General features: G+C 46.6%; 1 protein-coding gene across 2 annotated transcripts in view; it reads left to right on the forward strand.

The window, feature by feature from the left end:
* Positions 1-21457, forward strand: part of LIMK2 (LIM domain kinase 2) — a 42449-nt gene extending 20992 nt beyond the window's left edge. For both annotated transcript variants that reach the window (XM_054006014.1, XM_054006015.1), the window contains 14 exons: positions 1860-1995; positions 3946-4055; positions 4830-5018; positions 5615-5720; positions 6747-6949; positions 7789-7975; positions 11183-11269; positions 12087-12218; positions 12539-12595; positions 12806-12871; positions 13809-13983; positions 15839-15894; positions 18906-19063; positions 19361-21457. In XM_054006014.1, coding sequence (XP_053861989.1) covers positions 1860-1995; positions 3946-4055; positions 4830-5018; positions 5615-5720; positions 6747-6949; positions 7789-7975; positions 11183-11269; positions 12087-12218; positions 12539-12595; positions 12806-12871; positions 13809-13983; positions 15839-15894; positions 18906-19063; positions 19361-19517 — 1819 coding nt within the window. In that variant the 3' untranslated portion in view covers positions 19518-21457. The remainder of the gene's footprint in view (positions 1-1859; positions 1996-3945; positions 4056-4829; positions 5019-5614; positions 5721-6746; positions 6950-7788; positions 7976-11182; positions 11270-12086; positions 12219-12538; positions 12596-12805; positions 12872-13808; positions 13984-15838; positions 15895-18905; positions 19064-19360) is intronic.
* Positions 21458-21746: the final 289 nt, after the last annotated feature.

Genomic DNA, 21746 nt, shown 5'->3' on the forward strand with positions numbered 1-21746 from the left:
TGGCTCTGAGTCTATCTGCAAGGTGACTGTAGTAGCTTCCTTCCCAACGACTTGGGAAGATTATCTTTAGGAGGTGAGAGTATGTCTCCATAGTCTCAGGGCTAGTTTACATTGAAAAGCTAGGTCGACTGATTACATTGTTCAGGGGTGTGTAAAAAAGCCATACCTCTGACCGACGCTGTTAACATGACTTAACTCTTGATGTACACAGCACTAGATTGATAGTTATTCTGTCAACCTAGCTGTTGCCTCTCCACTAGGTGGATTAATTATGGTGATGGGAGAACCCTTCCTGTTGCCATAATGAGTGGGTACACTGAAGCGCTATAGCGGTGCCGCTGCAGTTGTGCCCCTGTAGTGTTTTAAGTGTAGATTAGCCTTCTGTCTTTGGCTCCTCTGTTGCCAAGGGAGTCAGTCAATGCCAATAGTGCTAGAGACATACCTGCTGCGAATTGGACTAAAATTGCAAGTACATAACAACAGCCATACTGGGTCAAACCAAAGGTCCATCGAGCCCAGTATCCTGTCTTCCGACAGTGGCCAATGCCAGTGTTTCAGAGGGAAAGTACAATGTGGTAATGATCAAGTGATCCATCCCCTGTTGCCCGTTCCCAGCTTCTGGCAAACAGAGGCTAGGGAAACCAAGTAGATCAGGGGTCAGCAACCTTTCAGAAGTGGTGTGCCGAGTCTTCATTTATTCACTCTAATGTAAGGGTTTGCGTGCCAGTAATACATTTTAACGTTTTTAGAAGGTCTTTCTATAAGTCTATAATATATAACTAAACTATTGTATGTAAATTACATAAAGTTTTTAAAATGTTTAAGAAGCTTAATTTAAAATTAAATTAAAATGCAGCGCCCCCTGGCCTGGTGGCCAGGACCCCGGCAGTGTGAGTGCCACTGAAAATCAGCTCACATGCCGCCTTTGGCACGTGTGCCATAGGTTGCCTACCCCTGAAACAGATGATAGTTTTGGTCACTACCAGCCTGGATAAGATTTTATCCCATTACTAATGCTGAGGTCGCCCAATGCCTGCCTCACGGATCTTAATGAAAATATCATGTTAGCAAAGCTGTTGCTACTCTAAATGATTCCAGGTATTCTCTTAATCTGTCTAGTGCTGTGCATGATCGTGTGGATGGCTAGTCTTGCTTCTCAGGTTGAGGGCTGAATGTGTACTGCCCTGGGCACCAGGGAGTGTTCAGCATGCATTTTTCAGCACACCACCACCTGCACAGGCCTCCTAGCTCAATGAAAGTCACATGATGCAAACTGAGGAAAGGGGGAAGGAACATTTAAGAGAAAATCTTCTACTCCAGTGCATCTGCTAAGAACATAACAGTAATGTGCTTAAGGAGCAGCACAAGGAGCCTGCGGATTTGGATTTGATTTAGTATTTTTGCTGCAGATTTTCCTTTTCAGCAAATTGTTCAGTCTCTGTGCCTATTTCTTCATCTGTAAAATGAGGCTGATTATATTTGTCTGCTTGCTTGCTTCAGACATAAATTTAGCCTTAAAATCCATGTGAAGTGCATTGAAACCCTTGGCTGGAAGATGCTCTAGAAGTACCAAATCTTTCCTTGGGGTCAGTTATCAGCATGAGGAAGGAGAGAGAATACCTGCAGCATCCACCACTTTATGTGAATAAACATTGAGCTTCAAAGGGTAAATGTCTTGTGAAGCTCATTCTTCAAAGGATAATGTATTACACACAAAAATCAGGAGCCGAATTCCTGCTCAGTACAGAGTTCCTTCTGCTTGTGGTGAATTTTAAAGACTGTGGCTGGAGGAAAACGAACTCTTACTGGGGCAGTCCATGATGAACTGTTGCTAGCCATGTCCCTTTGTCATCTTCTAGGTGCTCGGAATGTCAGGACCCGCTCACCAACTGGTACTATGAAAAGGACGGGAAGCTCTATTGTCACAAAGACTACTGGGGGAAATTTGGGGAATCGTGCTATGGCTGCTCTTTGCTGATGACTGGACCTGTGATGGTAAGGACTCTGCTATGCCTCTTTCTGCCAAGGTACCTGGTAATTGCAGCGGACTGGGGGTTTTAGTCTTAGAATTCAACTGTGGATATGAAGTGTTGAAAGTATGCACAATCTATGCATCTTTTGGGATGTAGATGAGCTTAAATAGGCCAACTTGTGAAGGAGGGGTGTGAGGACCAGGAGCGTTTTGGGGAAGATGGCAAGGAGCTGAAATGCATAGAGCTGAACAAGATGAGGCAACACACGTCCCATCCTGCCCCCAAGTTGTGTATCAATGAAAGTGATGTTCAGGGAACTGAGACTCTGTTGCCCGATACTCAAGTTCCTCTAGAGCAGTTAGCCTCATGTCCAGTGAGAGGCTGCACTTTTCTTTGCCTTACGAAAGGCTGCAATTGTCAATTTGCAGTCTTTTGTAGTGTAGACATAGCACATTACTTCAGTATAACTTACGCCACTCAGGGGTGTGAATAATCCACTCCCCGAGCGATGTAAGTTATAACAACCTAACACCAGTGCGGACAGCGCTGTCTGCAGGAGAGCTTCTCCTGTCGACACAGATACTGCCACTCCTGGAGGCAGGAGTTATTAAGCCAATGGAAGAACTTTCTCCCATCAGCTGAGAGCAGCAGTCTCACCCAAGGGCCCGGGGCCCTCTGGGGGATGTGAGCAGATTTCAGGGAAGCCAAGCAGGGTCAGTGTTAAATTCTCTGGGGCCTAGGGCAGAAAGCTGAAGCCCCATCATGTGGGGCTGAAGCCCGGGACCCTGAATCCCGCCACCCACGGCTCAAGCTGAAGCCTGAGCAATTTAGCTTGGTGGGGCCCTGGGCAATTGCCTGGCTTGTTACCCCCTAATGCTGGCCCTGTTTTTTATATGCAGAAAAACAGTTGTGGCCATGGTGGGCCGTGGAGTTTTTAATGGCATGTTGCAGGCGGGGGGGGGCTTGCCAAGAAAAAAGGTTGAGAACCCCTGCCTTATAGCATCTTCACCAGAAGTGCTACAGTGCTGTAGTGTAGATGTAGGCTTAGACTGAAGGATTTCTGAAGCTACATGATAAAATAGGACCATGTCTAAAAATGGCTTTCCAAGCCCTCTAGTGGCTGGCTGCAGAGCCACAGGCCTCAAGCATTTCTAAATGATTGAGCACCTCTTGCATGCTCGAGTGTAACAAAATATTGTCCTGCCCCAAATATTCCACCAAAAAGGAAATCCTAACCCTCTTAAATCAATCTTTGCCAAGAATGAAAAGTATCCAATATTTAGGTAGGCTAAATAAAAGCAGTATATTGTGTAACAGCTAACTAACGCTACTCTGGAGGCAGTACCGACATCTGCTAGTGAAAATAGTGCAGATGAATTCTCACTATTAATTGACTGTTTTCCAAAATTCCATCAGTAGGGAAGGGTCTCTTGTAAGAACTATTGCAAACTATGGAATATGAACAAGCCCCAATTTTTTTTTTTTTTTTTTTTTTTTTAATATCCCATTAGACTTGTCTCTGCTGTCTGGTAGCTGGTGGAAGTAGCTGAATCTTGTGCATTAATACTAGTCTTGCAAAATATCTCTCAGATTTATCAACTAAGGCTTAACATCTACTCTCACCTGTATCCTAACTAATGGGAAGTCTAATATTCGCTCAAATACCTACTTTGCTCCAAGCTAATAAAAATTTAGCAAGGCTACCAAATATATGGGGAGGAGGGGTACCTGGGCCACATTCAGTGTTTTATGTTGATGCACTTGTTTCAGAGCAGTGTATTGTAACCAAGGCATTGAGGGAGGGGGTTTAGGAAAGGCAGGCTGGATTTGCATTACTCTATCTGGTATTTAACATTGCTTAGTCTTGGAGTCCATGTAGACTTACTATTAGTAGGTGCAGTTGTTGCTTCCCCAAGCCCCTTTTTAACAGTGTTCCCTCCTTGATCGGAACTTCCTCTGCCTGTCTGTGTAGGTGGCTGGAGAATACAAATACCATCCTGAATGCTTTGCTTGTATGAGTTGCAAAGTAATCATTGAAGATGGAGACACGTATGCGCTAGTACAACACTCCGCGCTCTACTGGTAAGATGAGGCACATAACACTCCATTGCTGTCCTGCTAAAATGATCCTGTGGTACTGTGCGCTCCATTGCCTGCTGTACATGCAAATCACTTCCCCATTCTGTCTAGTGGGTTTGTGTGGTTTAAACACAAATGGATGTTTAAAAATTGGAGAGGGTTCAGAGAAGAGCCATGAGAATGATTAAAGGATCATAAAACATGGCTTATAGTGATGGACTCAAGGATCTAAATCTCTTTATCTTAATAGAGAAAAGCTTAAGGAGTGACTTGATTAGTCTATCAGTATCTGCATGAGGATCATATTGAATAATGGACTGTTCAGTCTAACAGAGAAAGGTACAATGGCTGGAAGCTGCAGCTGGACCAATTCAGACTGGAAATAAGGTGTAAATAGTGAGAGTAATTAACCATTGGAACAATTTACCAACAGTAGTGGTGGATTCTTCATTCCTGACTATTTTTAAGTCAAGATAAAGTTTAGAAAAACATCCTGTGTGTTCTAGGAATTATTTTGGGGAAGTTCTATCATCTTGGTTTTACAGGGGATCAGATTAGATGAACACAGTGGTCACTTCTGGCCATGGAATCTATGAATCTGTAAACACTAGAATGGAATGATCAAGTGCATTTCTAGGGATCAGGGAGCACTGCTTGAAGCCTTGATAGCTGATGATAATAGCATTGTTCCGACCTTTTAGGACAACAGGATCCGGCTACATAAGTCTGCAAGAAGGGATGGGAAATGGCCAGTGACTCTCTCTGTTCTTTCTGTAGTGGAAAATGCCATAACCAGATTGTGCTGACGCCAATGATAGAAACTCTCTCCACGGAATCTCTGCGTGAACAGCTACCATACACACTAACCCTCATCTCTATGCCTGCAGCCACTGATGGCAAGAGAGGGATCTCTGTGGCTGTCGAAGGTGGCTGCTCCAGCTACGCCACCAGTGTCCAGGTGAAAGAGTGAGTATGAAGAAGCCGTAATAGCTGCATTAGCTGTTCACAATTCAGTAATTGTGCAGAGGTATCTGGGCAAAGGAAAGTGGGAGCTTCTGACTAACTTCTATTTCTATGAGAATCTCTCCAGTTGCTGAAATGGAATTTCTCATTCAGTGACCACATGTGGTAGGAATGAGATGCAAATGAAACCATGAGTGTTTCTTGGCTGGGCAGTCTTTTGTTCTCCTACATTGTTATGGCTAACTTAAACTGTGATTCAGGGCAGGGATTCTCCACTGCCCAGAAATCACTTATGAGATTATAGCAGTAACAAATAAAGAAACTAGTTACCTTTCCCTATGGCTTGGCTATTGTTTGCGTCCTTTCCCTGTGGGTATATGAGAAGGTCCTTCATTTGCCAAGCTTTCTGAGGTCTTGGCACCTCAGAGAATGCTTGCCATCACAGCTTAGTGTTATCTCACGTTAGCAGACTGAGAACCCTTCACTTATTTCTGGATCCTAAAAGTGAAGAACACTTGCTGGAAAGTAGAGATCCATTGAACGTCTGATAATCCTGTGTTTAGGCGGATTCTCCAGCATGACTCTTTCCTTTCATTTAGAGTCAACAGAAGACATATTAGCCCAGATGTCCAAAATGCCATCCACTCTGGAGACCGGATCCTGGAAATCAATGGAGTCCCTATTCGCACATTACAAGTGGAGGAAGTAGGTATAGTTTTATCTTGAGTAATCCTGCAGTCTATACTCCAGACTGATTTTCCCCCTCTCTCCCCCCCTGCCCCTTCTACCTTGGGACTTTTTTACAATCTTCTCCCATAGCAGTGCCTATTGAGTGGGGCTGTAATGCGGTCATTGATTTGTACTACAAACCAATCCACTGGCTGTGAATGCAAGAATAAGCTTTTGCTGCCTCTTAGTTTGGAGTCAGCATCTAAGTTCCATTGGGGAGGGGAAGGTAGCAGCTGGGAGAGGGCAAATTAGGAAACAGTTTAGAATAGGGGAGGTGTACATCAACAATTGGTAGGTGGTTAAGGAAGCCTGGAGTGCAGGTTGTCTCAAAGGGAAGGAGTTGGATCAAGTGACTGAGTTGAAGGCAGGGTACATGTATCATCAGGCAAACCTGTTTTGAGAGAGGACAGCTGCCAGGCATGGTCAACTGAGACTGTATCTAGAAGCTGTGTACGGTGTAGCAAGCGACAGATTTGTCTGCGTTTACTATATTAAATGCTTTATACAGTTAATCACACTCAAGGTAACTCGGTGCACAATATTAGGCTACCCTTTCGGTCGCTAGACAAACACTTTTTGTCTGCTGTTAGTGTTAGCTAATACCTTGAGCCTTCTCTTCTAAAGGAGATTAATTAGATCTGGGTTTAGACACCTGGGTAGCTTTACATTTCCCTTATAAAGGTGTATTGATCAGCGTTAGGCATGATCTACATACACTGAAGAAAGGAAGTCCAAGAATAATGTGGCCTCTTTCCAGAAAAATAGTGAGCTGGGTCTCTTGTTGATGATCAGAGCAGAAGAGGATCTAGCTAGAATGAAGAGCTACATGTTGCTAGATTGTGAGTGGTGTGGTGGACAGTTATATTGTGTGTAACTAAACCACAGCCACAGTGACCCGATTGAGGCACTGTAGATTGTAGCCTGAAGGACATTCAGGTGGCTTCATGTTTTTACAATGGTCCCCTTCAAAGGCTCTTACCCTTCCCTTGGATTTGTGTTCAGGTGGAGGACCTGATTCGCAGGACAAGCCAGACACTTCAGCTGCTCATAGAACATGACCCTGTCTCTCAGCGACTGGACAGACTGCGTCTGGACTCCCGGCTCCCCACCCATGTAAACACCACCACCACCACCACCTCACGCTCCATTTCCTCATTGGACATCAAAGGGAATCTGGAAGGAACACTGAACCGGCGCTCCCTCAGGTACCAAACCCTAGGAAAACTGCACTGCAGCTAGTGCTTCTAGAGCAGCAGCTGCAAATCTTCTGAGAAACTACTGTTTTTTCCTAGACTGTGAGAATACCACCACGGCCTGTCACCTCTCATCCAGTTGTGCGTGTTTTAGCGTGCCCTAGAGCCTGGGCTGTACAATGCACAGTCTTGCAATTGCAAATGACTGAGTCATGGCCAAGCCAAGCCTGGAATAAAGCATTGCCCAGGAGATGAAGTTACAGATCCCTTCAGTCATTCTCTATGGACTCCCCTTCGGGCTGGCTTGTTTAATAGTGTTTAGACTGATAAATAAAGACTGAATTGTGGGCTCTAAATCTGCTAACCACTTGAAATAAATTGAAAAGTCAAAGATTTCTGCCAGGCTCAGATGGCTGTGGTGAGAGCTTACCCCTCAGGGACTGGCCCCTGCTAAGTGAGGCTTGGGTCGTCAGTGTTAGAAAATACGGGGTCCTCTGTGCCCCACCAACTTCCTTCATCTCACAAAAATTGCAGATCATGCAGTATCACTTCCCCGACACCTGAATCCGTTGCTCAGAACGATCAGGAGTTGTTCCTTGTAAGGTGAAGTCGGAATCCAAATGGATAGAGATGTGCTGTGTGGAAGCTGGCCAGCATTGACATTGCTGTTGGCTCACTCAGGAATTTAACACCGGAAGTGACTCTGCAGCATTGGGTACATGCTGCAGCACCATCCACATCTGCAGAATTGTGGGAAGCTAGTGAGCTGGATGGTTACTAGCAAGCACTCATTCAGGGTAATAGACCTTCCTTGCAGCTGACCTAATCTTCCAGTCGCTTTCACTCTCCAGGCGAAGTAACAGTATTTCCAAGTCTCCTGGACCCAGCTCCCCAAAGGAACCTCTCATTCTGAACCGTGACATCAGTCGCTCTGAATCTCTGCGCTCTTCCTCTAGCTATTCCCAGCAGATCTTCCGGCCCTGTGATCTGACACATGGTGAAGTACTTGGGAAAGGATTCTTTGGACAAGCTATCAAGGTGAGTGGGCAAAACCATGACCCATGAACTTACTGCCAAATTCCCAAGTTACAGGGTATACATTCTACAGAAACTTTCAGACATCACAACAAAATCTCAAGTGACTTTTATTTCCTTCCCAGTAGCATGCTGGGCCTGGGAGCTTGATTGGCTGTTTTACCATATTCACAGTTCTCTCTTCTCTTGTACTCACTCAGCTTGAGTGTAGGTGGTATCCTGGAGAGATGGCTTACATTCTGCTGGAGAGTTTCTGTCCTGTTTAAATTGCAGCCTATCTAATAAGCATCTTGTGTGCTAAGGGGTTTGTGTATATATAACCAGAGCTACAGAGTGAGTGGGTCACACCTCTGTCAAGGGGACAGGGGGAGGACTCGCTGTTACATGAAATGTGTCTTCCTAAAGGTGACCACTCAATCTCCCAATCGAGTATTGTGAAGTTCCCTCAGTGCAAGAGTCTGTGCCAGACAGACTGGGACTTATAACAGTCAAACTTGACTCCCCCGAGTATTGACCACATCTGTGCAGAGGTCCCTTTGAGAACAAAAAGCTCCTGCAATAGTAACTCTACTCTTCCCTGTATTAACGGTCTGATCTTAGCCATGGAGCGTGGACCCTTCAGGTGCTCCCTCCCTGGCATTCTGCATCAACAGATTTCCTCCCGACCCCCATAATTAGAGTTTCTGCAGTCTGCTCAGATGTCTGATATTACTATAGCTGACCCTTGAGTCAGTTTCCTGAACACTATCTACCTTCCAAGGACCAGTGTGAGCTCTTCAGTACCCTGATCTCCATCCCACTATGCTGTGGGAATCAGTTTCTCCTTAACCACTGTTGTATCAATCATCCTCCTGTGCTTCCTTGGGGATATGACCGTGTGCTCTGGGATTCATAGTGTTAAGTGTTCAATCTTTGATATGGTACTATGCTAATTGGCATATTTATTTTCTTTGCTCATAGACAAATAGCATGTCCAGGTAAGCAGAACCTTTTCCTCTGCAGCATGTCTTGCCATCTGCATCCCCGTGGGGTTAACAGCACAGAGGCATTTCCTCTTGTGTTGGTGCATGCCCTGGGAGATAAAATCTCCTCAGTGAGTTCCACAATGGCATTGTTCTTGTTAAGTTTGTTTGATATACCAGCCTAAAGAGTCCATTTAGTTGTCTTCATTACTTCCCTTCACTTCCCTTGCTTTTGTCACTGTGCTTTAGACACTTGCACCTCTTTGCGGAAGGTGATGGCATAGTGCTCCTCGGCACTCAGCTAATGTTTGGATAGGAGCAAGAGAAGGGATGCTGTATTGCTGCCTGGTCCTGTTATCCACGCCAGAGTCTCCAGGTTTTCACACTCCACATAGAACAGAGTAGCGCTGAATTCTACTGCTCACCTTTAGTGTGCACTGGTGTCAAGGCTGAATCCGATCTTTCCAGTAGAGCGGTTTCCCAGATTCTCCGTGCTCGTGGCCCCTTTCCAGCCTGTTCTTTACAACACTTGTCCCCCCAAGATCTTGAACTCTAAACATGAGCAGGTGACACTTTGTAGCTACAACATACCAGAAATTATTTAGTAAGCTTCACAAAACATAGGTGCAAAAAGGACCCCGTCATTGTGAGACTGAGTCTGTTTTACTGATGTGCATTTCAGCTGGGAGATAATTACTTTTGATTAGCAATCAGTTGTTATGCTTTCTTTGTAATCGTAATTGAAGCAAAGCTGGACTCTGCATTTCATCCTGTTATCTATGAGAACTTCCATGGCTTCTGCAACTACAGCAGAATTACTCCTTCACAAACCCCCCAAATCTGAGCTCCTGGCTAATGTAAGTTTCAGGGTCTCCCAAAAGAGGCTTGTCTTTTAATAGCCAAGTCAGCACTGCTGAGTCAGTTTCTTGCATGATTGGAGTTGGTTGATCCACTGCTTTTCTCTTTGGGTCACCAGGAGAATAGTCCTGTGGATGGATCTCATGTTCCTCAATGCTGAGTTGAGGGCCTGAGGGTTTCTGCTGGGCTCTTCAGTTCCCACAAAGTCTGAAACAGGAAAGCTCTTCCAGTTTTGTCTCTGAGATTAAGACCAGTTTCCAAATGTTCTGTTGAAAGCTTCTACCCTGTTCTCTATGGACTGAACATTCCTCTTCTCTCTTTTGAGAGAAGAGGAATCAGCTTGTTTAGGGCCCCAGAAATTTAAACGAGGTACACTCTGCCACCAAGCTGAATTACTGAAAGAGTCAGCAGGAGAAGTTCTTCCAGAAAACCTGCAGTCCTGCTCTAAATCCAGAGTCAGGCTGATTTCAGTGTGAAAGGAGTTGCTGGTTAAAAGGCACCCAGATCCTCACAGAGCAATGCAAAAAAAGTCAAGAATCATTTGATAAGACTTCAACAGCTTTCATGGAGGACCTGGCACAGTTTTCAGGCATTTAAGAGCATGGTGGTGTGTGTGACACAGTGAAGCCATGAGGCTTTAGGTACTGTCTCGCATGTCGTCACCTTGGTGCCACCCTTGGAGATTGCAGTACACTTTTCACACCGAATGTGGAACCTTGACTGCTTGCTGTCGCAACTAAACAGTCTCCAGTTGTTCATCTCCACCCAGCATTGCAAAGGAACAAGTTTTCAAAAAGCCCATCAGAAACTTAGCACTTGCTGGAAGCTACATGACAGCGGGGATATCTATTGACTTGGTGTGAATTGCTTAGTTGTTCTTCTTGACCCATGAAAAAGGGAACCATCCTCAGTAATTTCACTAATACAGGCTGAAGTGGTTGGTTAAGGTCTGTGTGCATGGGGACCTGCTTTTCATGTTTGTTTAATTGTGCTTGTATGGTTTAAGGTAATTCCAGGCACACACAGGTGCAGGGTTAATACAGAGGCTCTAGCAGCCTGCAGCACACACTCAGATCCTGCACTGCTTAAAATTGAACCACTAACGGGGGTTCTTGGGATACAATAATATTGTGGACTCAAAAGGCCACACCACAATGGGCCTTTTGTGTGTCTGTTTTATCACTTTCAACTTACAGAATCTTATGGGAATTTGTTTTTTTGTGTGGCAGTTTCCTGCAACTCCCTGGACCTGGTCTGTCTGAATTTCCTCTCTTCTCCCTGGTCAGGGGTGGAGGGAGATGTGACCCACAGTTTGGGAAACCCTGCTCTAAAGCATCTATAGGTTTCATAGGGCTTTACTTCCTGCTGTGACAGTGTCTGTGTCCAACAGGTAACGCACAAAGCAACAGGGAAGGTGATGGTGATGAAGGAGCTGATTCGCTGTGATGAGGAAACACAGAAGACTTTCTTGACAGAGGTAGGAGCAAGCTCTCAAGTAAGGCAGGGAGCCAGTTGTGTGGGGATTAGAGCTCCTCTCTGCCCCTTGGTAGTAATGCATACCAGTGATCTTAGCAGGGAAGCAGCATGTTGGGGGAAGAACGGACCTGGTTGAAAATGTATGTCACAATTAAACATGACTGACTTATTCAGAAAACGAAGATGACTTATTGAAAATTAATGAATAGGAAGTCTAAGAGGCACTCTGAGCTTAAGAGGCTATTTGGTTGAACTGTGCTTAGTGAATATAAGTGTAAAACGTAGGATGCATCCTGTACAGCGAGCTTTCCAGTATAAAACATTAATAGGAAACAGCTGACTCAGAGACTCAGATCTGGAAGATGTTCCACTCTGTTACAACAGAGAAGGACATTTTTAAATCCAACCTATTGAATGGCTGCCTTCCTCGTTCCCCAAAGTCAGGCTTCTCTGAAAAACAGCTTCCTAAATATCCGAATGCATCTCTTCTGACCCTAAGTATGTCATATAGCACACTAGCTGCAGTGTGGAAGTCTTGTCAACTAAACCATAACCAGCGTAGGGGCTCTCCAACCTGATCACTATCTTTCAAGAATCAAATAATGTAAACAAAGGAAGCAACAATGATCATTGAATTGTCTTAAAGTTGGGTTTTGAATGGACTTTCTTCTGATACCTCTGGGAGGTGCAGTGGGACTCCACGGATGGTATGTTCCCCTTCTCTCCCAGTGCGGGGACCAGTAAGTAAAGCTCCTGAGAATCTCAGGAAGGCCTATACCAATCTTTCATGGGGGTGGGGGGGATGTCTGTCTCCACAGGTGAAAGTGATGCGCAGTTTGGATCACCCCAATGTGCTGAAGTTCATTGGTGTACTGTACAAGGACAAGAAGCTGAACCTTCTCACGGAGTACATTGAAGGGGGGACTCTAAAGGACTTCCTCCGCAATGCAGTGAGTAAATGCCTCCTGGAGCATGTATGGGCATCCTGATGGCTCTCTGGCCAGTGTGAAACAGGTGCCCTGGCTACACAACACTGTCTTTCTGCTGCTGAGTGTCCACAAGGAGCCCAAAGAGCTGGATTGTCATCTCTCCTTTGAAGCTGGTTCCTCCAGGTGAAGGGAAGCTTCCCCTGCTTTTGCCCATGCTATAGCTGGCCTGTGGATAGAGCATCTTGCTCTCCAGAACTAGATCATCTTTCTCCAATTCTAGCAGGAGGTGGCCAGCTAGTGAGATGAGACCTGATCACTCAGGAGTTGTTATTGTTTTGCAGGACCCTTTTCCTTGGCAGCAGAAGGTCAGCTTTGCCAAAGGAGTGGCTTCGGGAATGGTGAGTCAATCTTCTGTTGAGACTGCTCCTCCAGGCTTCTGGGTTGAAGCATGGCGGGCTGATGTAACAGTATGTTATATAATGGCCTGCAGCAGCTACGTGGTAGTTAGGGAAATACTGAGTGCTTATACCAATCTTTTGAGGGGGTTAACTCCAAAGGATGTATTCACGAGACTTGCTCTAACGCTGCTTTCTGTCCCTCTATTTCAGGCCTATTTGCACTCCATGTGTATCATCCACAGAGACTTGAATTCGCATAACTGTCTGATCAAACTGGTGAGCTCTGGAATATGGTCCTTCCTTTTTCTCCTCTCCTACCTCTACTTTTCTCCATGTAATGTTAGCTTCCATGGACACACTAGGCCTTCTGGTTACTCTCCCTGGCAGCGTGGAGACGATCCCTTCTTGTAAGCCTTCTAGCATGTATCCAGTTTTCATTTCAATGTCCCCATAAATGAAAGTTCCACAGCCTAATTTTTTACTTTCACCCCATTAATCCTGGTCACACCCTTGAGTCCTCTCCATTTTTTAAACCCTTTGTACTCTGTTGTAGCCTTTTCCCCACTAGTTGTTGCTGAGTTGAGCTATATACTTGGCTCTCCTAACTTTTGTCCATAAATTGCACCCACTGTCCCTTTTGTTTCTTCTCTGATCATTCATTTTGTGTCTGTCCCTCCCCAAGAATCCTGGGGGTGCGCTCTCTCTCTCTATTTTAATACGCTGTGGGCTTCATTCCCTCAGCCCTGACTCTCAATGTCCCCTTAGTCTGAATATCGGGTCTACGTCTGGGCTGCGAACCCCAACGTCAAATCTGAGCAGAGAGTTTGCTAGCAAAGACTTCTGGGTAGAATTAGATAAGCTGGATAGAGCCAAATGCATTATAGCAACTGTAAGAAAGTGAATGGAGTTAAAACTCCTTCTTCCCTGCAGGAGGACTCATGGGCTGTCTTCTTTCCTTACTCACCCTATCTGATCTTGTCTCCCTCTACCTCTTCCCCCTATTCCCTGGGAGTGTGCTGGGCTCCCATGTTCACTGCATTCTTCTAGCTAGCTGCAGGAGGCTTCCTTATTGCTTGCCTGCACAGCTGCTGCTATTGTTACATTGAATGTGCAGTTTATAAGTGGCAGGAAATATAGCCGCTCTGTGCTAATGAGTTACCTCTGGGAGGAGCTGAGGGGGAATCAGTTGTTTGTGATTAAATCCCTTGGCTAGGATAACACTGTGGTGGTTGCTGATTTTGGACTGTCTCGGCTGATTGTGGAAGAGAGAAAGAAACCCACCCTGGAAAAGCCATCTGTCAAGAAGCGAACTCTACGCAAGAGCGACAGGAAGAAGCGCTATACTGTGGTCGGGAACCCGTACTGGATGGCGCCGGAGATGTTAAATGGTAAGATGCTCGTACTGTGGCAGGTGAGGAGCCACCTCAGGGCACAGATGATGGAAACTCCGGCCGTTGGCAGCAATCAAATCTATTAGCTGCCTAAGGCTTTAGACCTTCTAATACACGAGCTTCTTTCTTGTCAACAAATCTGGTGGACGTGCTTTCCCTTCGGAGCCTGGCAAAGGGTTATCCTGCTTTTCCAAAGCATTAGAGTAGTGATGCAGGAACGCTAATGTATAGCATGCCTGGCACCTGCCAAGAGAACTGCCAGCTGTGCCCCCAAGATAGTCTGCTCTGATGTCATATCCTCGGGTACCAGGGCTCTTCCCAGATCCAACACTTGCTTGGCCCTGCAACAATTCCATTCCTGGCTGTGGAGGGAGGCCTCTATCTCTGCCTGGCGAGACCAGCCCTGTGGATCCTGTCTCCTCCCAGAGGCCGCTTTCCCTGTCTCAGCCCTCTGCTGTCTGATATCTTTAGCACTTAATTTATTACCTCTGCAGTCATTGCAGCAAAAACTGGGCATCCAGCTTCCTGGGCAGCCAGCACTGGCTTAGCGTACCATGGAAATGCATTGAAAGGACTATCCGTGTGAATGGCAAAGGCTCTCGGGATTTGACATCAGCAGTCACTTAAACCCTCCAATAGAACCCTTTCTCTTCCCTTGAAACTGGGCTGTATTATAGGCTTTATGGAAATGAAGTAAGTGTGTGTGTGTGTGTGTGTGTGTAATGGCAGTGAAAGAGAGCTGATTTTGATGATGGACATTTTTTGTCTAGCCACAGACTGAATACAGCAGTGGCAGTTTCCATCCCTGCATCTCCACTGTGCTCCTTGTTCTATCTGAATGTTCTAACCTCCTTCTAAGCAGTCCTTCAGCTCCATGGCCCATTCCCTTCTCTGTGAATAATGCCAGTTATGGTGGAGGCTCCTGTGATAACTGAAGCCAATAAACTGTTGTTGGATGTTATCTACTCTAGGTCATTATCCAGCTAAGATACTGTCCCCATTTCCCAGGCTCTGGCAGGAATATGGTTGGTGCACAAACTTCCTTGTGGTGGTCTGTCAAGAAAAGTTGCCCTGGAAACTTTACAGCTTTATTCTGCTGCCTGGAATCCTGCTTGTGCCTCACTCTTGCAGTAACATGCTTCCATTACTGCAGTGGGGAAATACACCTGACCTTTCCAGGCTGTGTCCAGTAAGTTTGGAGCCAGCAAGTGAATTTATTCACTGCTACTTTAAGCCAGCACCACAACAGTTAATCAGAAATGCTCAACAAAGGCTGGTGGTGCAAAAACCAGAGAGCCCTGCCCTCACTGAGCAATCCCTTCAGAAACGTGGAATGCGGGAGGGCTGTTGGCTATTCCAGCCTGTACCTGCATGATAAAGAACAGCTAAGGTGGGCATTGAACATAAGACATAATTGTTTTTTATTCCACTCATTTCCTTGCAGAGCAGCCACTGGGCTCTGAAACTAGATGCAGCTGCTCTAGATGTACATGCTAATTGCTACTTTGCCATGCTAGGAACACTCTTGCTCCCCCACTTCAGTGACTAACTCCAGCTCTGCCTGGGAAACAAATCTAACCTTGTAAAATGGTCATGAGTGCAGGCAGGGACATCTCTTTCCCCCACCCTTGCCAGGATGCTGCTGAGAAAAAAGTCACATTTTACTTGGCTGAGCACGGCTGTGCTTGACTCCACTTCGGAGCACTCACTGGCCCGCTAGGCTGCCTGGGCCTGGATTGTGAATCCTTCCTGGTGCTGGCTTAGAGGCTGCTGCACAATGGGATGCTATTCGGCCCGACTGCACTAGGAACACCCCTAGCTCACAAAGTCGCCTGTCTTGTATTTCCTGCAGGGCAGAGTTATGACGAGACTGTGGACATCTTCTCGTTTGGGATTGTTCTCTGTGAGGTAAGTCCAGGCCACACTGGGGTGTCTAGTGCGTCTGAGCAAGAGGGCTTCCAAACATCACCGGGGTCCTGTCCTACCTCTCCCTCTCCATACACAACAGAAGGCAGCTCTGTGTAGCTGAGTCTGGGTTCCTGACTCAAATGTACTGTGGCTAGGACTAGTCTGGAGAGTTGCACCTTGCATGCCCATCTCACTCCTCTGAGTGTGGGGGTGGGAGGGAAGACGGCACTTACTGATCTGTTGGTGCAGTTCCTGCCTTAAACTTAGAACTGGTGCTGGGAAAGAGACAATCTGGCTCTAGCGCAAAAATGTTGGGATTTAGGTGGCATCTTCCAGCAACCTGGGAGCTTAGAGCTGAGATTCCTTCTCCCTCCTCCTGAACCCTGGGTCTTCAGCCTGTAATTAGCCATGGTAATTCAGGGTCTTTGTAAGGGTGAGATTTAACACCTAAGAGGTGGTCAAAATCTGGCTGAAGGTGAAAAGTGGGGCTTAATTTGCAGATCCTGCTTCTAGAAGGAATGTGTCTGATCTGGCTGCACAGCGACTTCTCTGCCCCACTCCTGCTGTATGTAGAAAATAGGCCATCTCTTTTCTTCATGATATGAATGTCTGATACAAATCCGAGAACCAATATCCTGTGTGCCTAAAACTTCTCCCCACCTCCTTCCCTTGCATCACCAGCCAGATGTGCGTTACGTACAGATTGTTCCCAAAGGAAAGCACAGCCTTTTAAAGTGCCCAATGTGTATAGAAGTGAGAGCAATCGGGGTGGCAGGGAGACCCGAATTGGAGTTTTCCTCTTAATGCTTGAGTGGAGAATATGGCAAAAATGTCTCATGCATGAATGGTACGGCCTCATCTAGAATACTGTGCTGGTAACCAATGTTCCCTCTAATTTTTTCCATCCAAGTGCAGAATTAATTTTATGTGCACCAATATCGGGGGGAACGTGTGCCACCAGTAGAAACAAAAAAACTAGATGTGATAGATATTTGTTAAAAGTTACTATTGGGATAATTACTCCAGCCAGGACAGGTTAGGTATTTTAGAACCCACTACTCAATTAAATTTAAGCCTGCGAGAGAAATAAAATTATGAAATGCATAGACCAGTCAAAAAACTAAAATAACAGCGCTTTGAAAGAATAAAATTACAGAGAACATATATGTGCATTGCAGGAAGTACCAAGAAATAACACAAGTATGTGTTGGGATGTGTCAGAGACAGTGCGTACGTGCTGGCTGCTGGGGAAGTCTGAGACACTGTGCTCTGTCTCTTTAAGGCGCTCAGCAGCTGAGCTCTCGTGCTCCTGAGACCTGTCCCTCCTGCCCTGCTCTGCAGAGATGGGGTACATGGGCTGGAGGGAGGGGGACACCCTGACATCAGTGCTCCCCTATGCCCCCCCCACCCGCTCTGCACAGGGGGATCCCAGGAACAGCTGGCCAGGGGCTCCGAGAGAGAGGGCAGGAGCAATGTGGCTGCAGAGCAGTGGGGGGAGGGGCACCTGAACACACAGCTGTGTGTGCATGGCACTTGAGCCACTCCTGGGTGGCTGTGCGACTGTGCAGCTTAGAGGGAACACCGCTAGTAACCCATCTTCAAGGTTAGTGCAAAATTGCAGGTGGGGTTCAGAGAACAGTAGCAAGAATGAGTAGGGGCCTAGAAATTCTCATAAAGAGGGATTGAAAAAAGTTGGTTTGTTTACCTTAGAAAGGAGACACATAAGAGGAAACATGATAGAATATATATGATAGAGAGGTTCTCTTCCTCCCATCTCATAACTAACACAAACACACACACATTCAATGAAATTGAAAGTTAGAAAACTCAGAAGTGATAAAAATAATTTTCTATAAAATGCACAATTAGACTGTGGAACCACTTGCCACATGATGTGGTTGTGGTCAGCAATTTGGTAATATTCAAAGCGGGACTGTATTTATATGGGTAACAAGAACATCCAGTTAGCATAAAGTATTGGAAGAGAAATAAAACCTCATATTTCAGGTCTTAAATCAATCTAGGTGTTGGGGATTAGGCTGAGACCTTTGTGGGGGGCAGATTATCACACATTTGCCTGTTCTGGGGTTTGTTGCACATTCCTCTGAACCATCTGTTGTTGGCCACTGTCAGAGATCGGATTCTAGACCATATTGACCACAGGTCTGACCCAGTCAGGCAATTACATTCCCAGGCTTTGACTGGTGGCCTTCTGTATCCAAGGTGACTGGTAGAACTCAGTGCAAAATGTGTTCAGTGTTAGAAGCCCTTAGATAGAGGCAGATAACATAAGTAGTGTCCTGTGTATTCTACAGTCGTCTTCCCCATTTCCTTCCTCTGCTTTGGTTTCCCTTCTGAGATTTTTGATTGGTCCCCATAATAATGTTTGATGCACCATTTCTTCCCTCCCTCCTTTGTCACCCTCCTGTTGCCCCTGCAATGTACTTCAGAGCTCACTGCAAATCTCCACTTGCCTTTCCCCAGCTCCCTGGCATGTGAGCTGTGTTGGAGGAGGAGGGTTTTGATAGCATAATGACATCATGGAGGGCTGTGTGCGTGCTATAAGATGTTAATACCCTGGGAGCAGAGGAATTGCTTCCTACTTCAGTGCATGGACTGATAGTGGCTAGGACACTGCACAGTCTGCACTAAAAGCTAAGGTTGTATTGTACCCCTTGCAGCAATACCCTAGGGAGGTGGGAATTGACGTTGGGCTTGGTTTTCCTCTGCCATAGCAGGGAGAGACCTCTAGGGTCAGCCCCAGTACTGCCTGTGAGGTTTGCCTGTATTAAATGGTGTTGCCTTGATCCTCCTTCATGCAACAAGCCCTTCTGTAGCTGGGGCCTGGTACAATTCTAGTTCTGCTCCCCCTGCCCTGTAATCAGACACGAATTGTAATGTTTCCAGTGAGCCAGCCTAGCTCTAGAGACTGAGCAACCCCCACCGGCTAGCCCTCAGCTGCTGTCCCTGCTGCTACAATCGCTGTTCCTGAGCAGTTCTTTCCCCTCTAGATCATTGGGCAGGTGTATGCTGACCCTGACTGCCTCCCTCGCACACTGGATTTTGGCCTCAATGTAAAGCTGTTCTGGGAGAAGTTTGTTCCTGCCGATTGCCCTCCAGCCTTCTTCCCTCTGGCTGCCATTTGCTGCAGGCTGGAACCAGAGAGCAGGTAAGGGGTGTGAAATGCCGGCTAACCCCTAATCTCTGGTTCTCCTCTGTGTCCAGTTTGTATCTTTGCTTCTCTTGGGCTGGAGAATGCCCTCTCCTCCTGCCCCCACTGGGAAGGTGTTGCTCTGCAGAGTGGGTCAGAGGGGGATGGGAGGTATGCGCTAATATCCAGGGCACTTCGGTTGCTGTGTCCTCACTTCATGGAGGAGTTTTTTGCTGCTGTCTTCCTTTCCCCCTCACTGTCCCAGGAGCTAGTCCACTGCTGTCCTATTGACCCTGTCTTATCACTTCTTTCTAGGCCCCCATTTTCAAAGCTGGAGGATTCCTTTGAAGCCCTTTCTCTCTACCTGGGAGAACTGGGCATCCCCCTCCCTTCCGAGCTGGAGGAGCTGGACCACAATGTGAGCATTCAGTATGGGCTGAGCCGTGACAAGCTACCTGAAAACACAACCTAGGCGGCCCAGCCTGTGATCCGTGCTACTTTCCATTGGATCCTATACGCGTGGTGTGGAGGGGAGATGGACTTTGGCCACCTGCAGGGCATTCAGAGGGCACCAACTGCATACTGGGTGCATCACCTCTCCCTCCCCCATGAAACTAAACCGCCATGTCTGTTTGATCTCCTGGTTTCACTGTGGATTTATGGCACATTTTTGCAAGTGAAAAGGGCTATTTCCTGCCTGCTGCACCAAGGAGAGCTGCTCAACACAACACAATTCTTTGGGGCCTGTCTGGCTTTGATTCACTGTGGTGCCTTAGAACTTGACATGTGACTGTAAGCTGTGAAATAGTCCTGGCCTATCTGCCAGGAAGGGAATCACTATAGGAAGTCTCCTTTGTTAGGAACTGCTTTTCTGGAATCACTTGTCCCAGACTTTTTAGTGACTGTGCTCTCCTTGGAAGACCTGGAATACACTAGAACTGGGAAAACCAGGCACCTGGCAAAGGGCTTAGTCAGGGACTCCCTTGCTTTTCTACATGTCAGGGTGGGAGTTCCCGAGCTGCCTAGGGGCTGGGAGAAGCTCTAGGAATTGAGGGGAGCTTGAACGAAATGGTTGTGGTATCATGTCTGGGGGTAGAATTTGTCTCGGCGTAGTTCACCCTCCAAGGCCCTGTTCAGAAACACTACAGCCAGTGAAAACTGGGCTTTGCTCACCCTCCTGATGTGAATGAGGCTGTGCTCTGAGTCCAGAGGGTAAGAAGGGGGAGACTGAGTGGTTCTCAGGTATGCTTTTAACTCTACCAACACCTTCAGCTACTGAATCCACACAACCAGTCCCCCTGGCTGGGACCTCAGAGCAGGCAAAAGGACACAAGTCTGAATGCCCAGAACTGCAGCAGCACTCTGATCCTGATGTGCTGTATAAATGGGAGACTTGTCCCCAAAGAGCTTGTGCCTGTTTCTGGGCATTTGGCCTGGTGCAGTGAGATACATGCCTCATAAGGGTGGCAGAATATACCTGGTGCAGAGAATCGCTCTATGCTGAGGCATTTGGCTTGGACTAGGTGAGTGTTGTTTGACATGGATAACCTCCTGAGCGGAAGGAATTTGAGGACATGCTGAAAAGGTTACTCAAGGACAGATGCTAGTGAATTGGAGTCTCATGTCTTCTGTCCTCTGCGTGTACTAGTTGGAGTATTCGTAATTCAGTAGCTATTACTGCCCTTCTCCAGCAAAACCTGCAGTGGAGGGGAGTCCCATAAGTGTGTCTGCCACTCAGTTATCTGTTCTGGAGCCCCTGACACAGAACTTGGTCTCATTCTCCAAACAGAATCCTTCTCCATTCCCTCCATGCATGGCATGACTCTGGAGAGCCTGGGGAGGGAAGGAGGCAGCATATTCACTGAGGCTTTGAACTGGGGCATTAGAGGGAAATGTAGGAGGAAGGAAACCGCTTCCCCAGTAATATGTGGCTGGTGCTACCCAGTCAAAGGCTGGCTGCTGAGTCCACTTGAGTTCCATGCCCTCTTGGTAAAATTGGATTCAGTCTCTGCTCTCCTTTGCAACCCCATAATCTACTAGTGAGGAATGTGTGTTAATGTTTGTTCCTCTATTCCCTAAGGCGTTGGGAATATGTGAAAGCCTGGCCATAGAAATTACATGGGACCAGCCCTCATGTCTGTCTTAAGTTGGTTGTGTTTAATTTGTATGGTGGTGGTTTTAGAAACTGCAAAGTTCTGTGCTGTGAGCCAGTGGGGGAGTTTTCAATTGGGTCCGGTGGATTCAGGCCTTCTGATTGTTACAGGACTTTCTTCCTACTACTGAGTAGGATGGGGAAACTCAAGGGAGGGCGACCTGGGTGATGTGTGGGTGGGGAGTCTTAACTCCGTGTGATTGCACAGCACTATGTTTGTTGACTAAATTAAAAGCAATAAATATACCCTAGGGACATAAGGCTGTTTGTCTGCTTTTGGAGCTTATAAAGAACCATGAGGCTGCCAGTTCCTAACTGTCAGGGTGGTTAAACACTGGAACAAATTGCCTAGGGAGGTTGTGGAATCTCCGTCTCTGGAGATATTTAAGAGTAGGTTAGATAAATGTCTATCAGGGATGGTCTAGACAGTTTTTGGTCCTGCCATGCGGGCAGGGGACTGGACTCTATGACCTCTCGAGGTCCCTTCCAGTCCTATAATCTATGAATCTATACAATGGGACCCCTCACTCAGCTGTCGCAGGGCTGCAG

This window comes from Malaclemys terrapin, chromosome 16 (assembly GCF_027887155.1).
Source record: "Malaclemys terrapin pileata isolate rMalTer1 chromosome 16, rMalTer1.hap1, whole genome shotgun sequence".
Lineage (NCBI taxonomy): Eukaryota > Metazoa > Chordata > Testudines > Emydidae > Malaclemys > Malaclemys terrapin.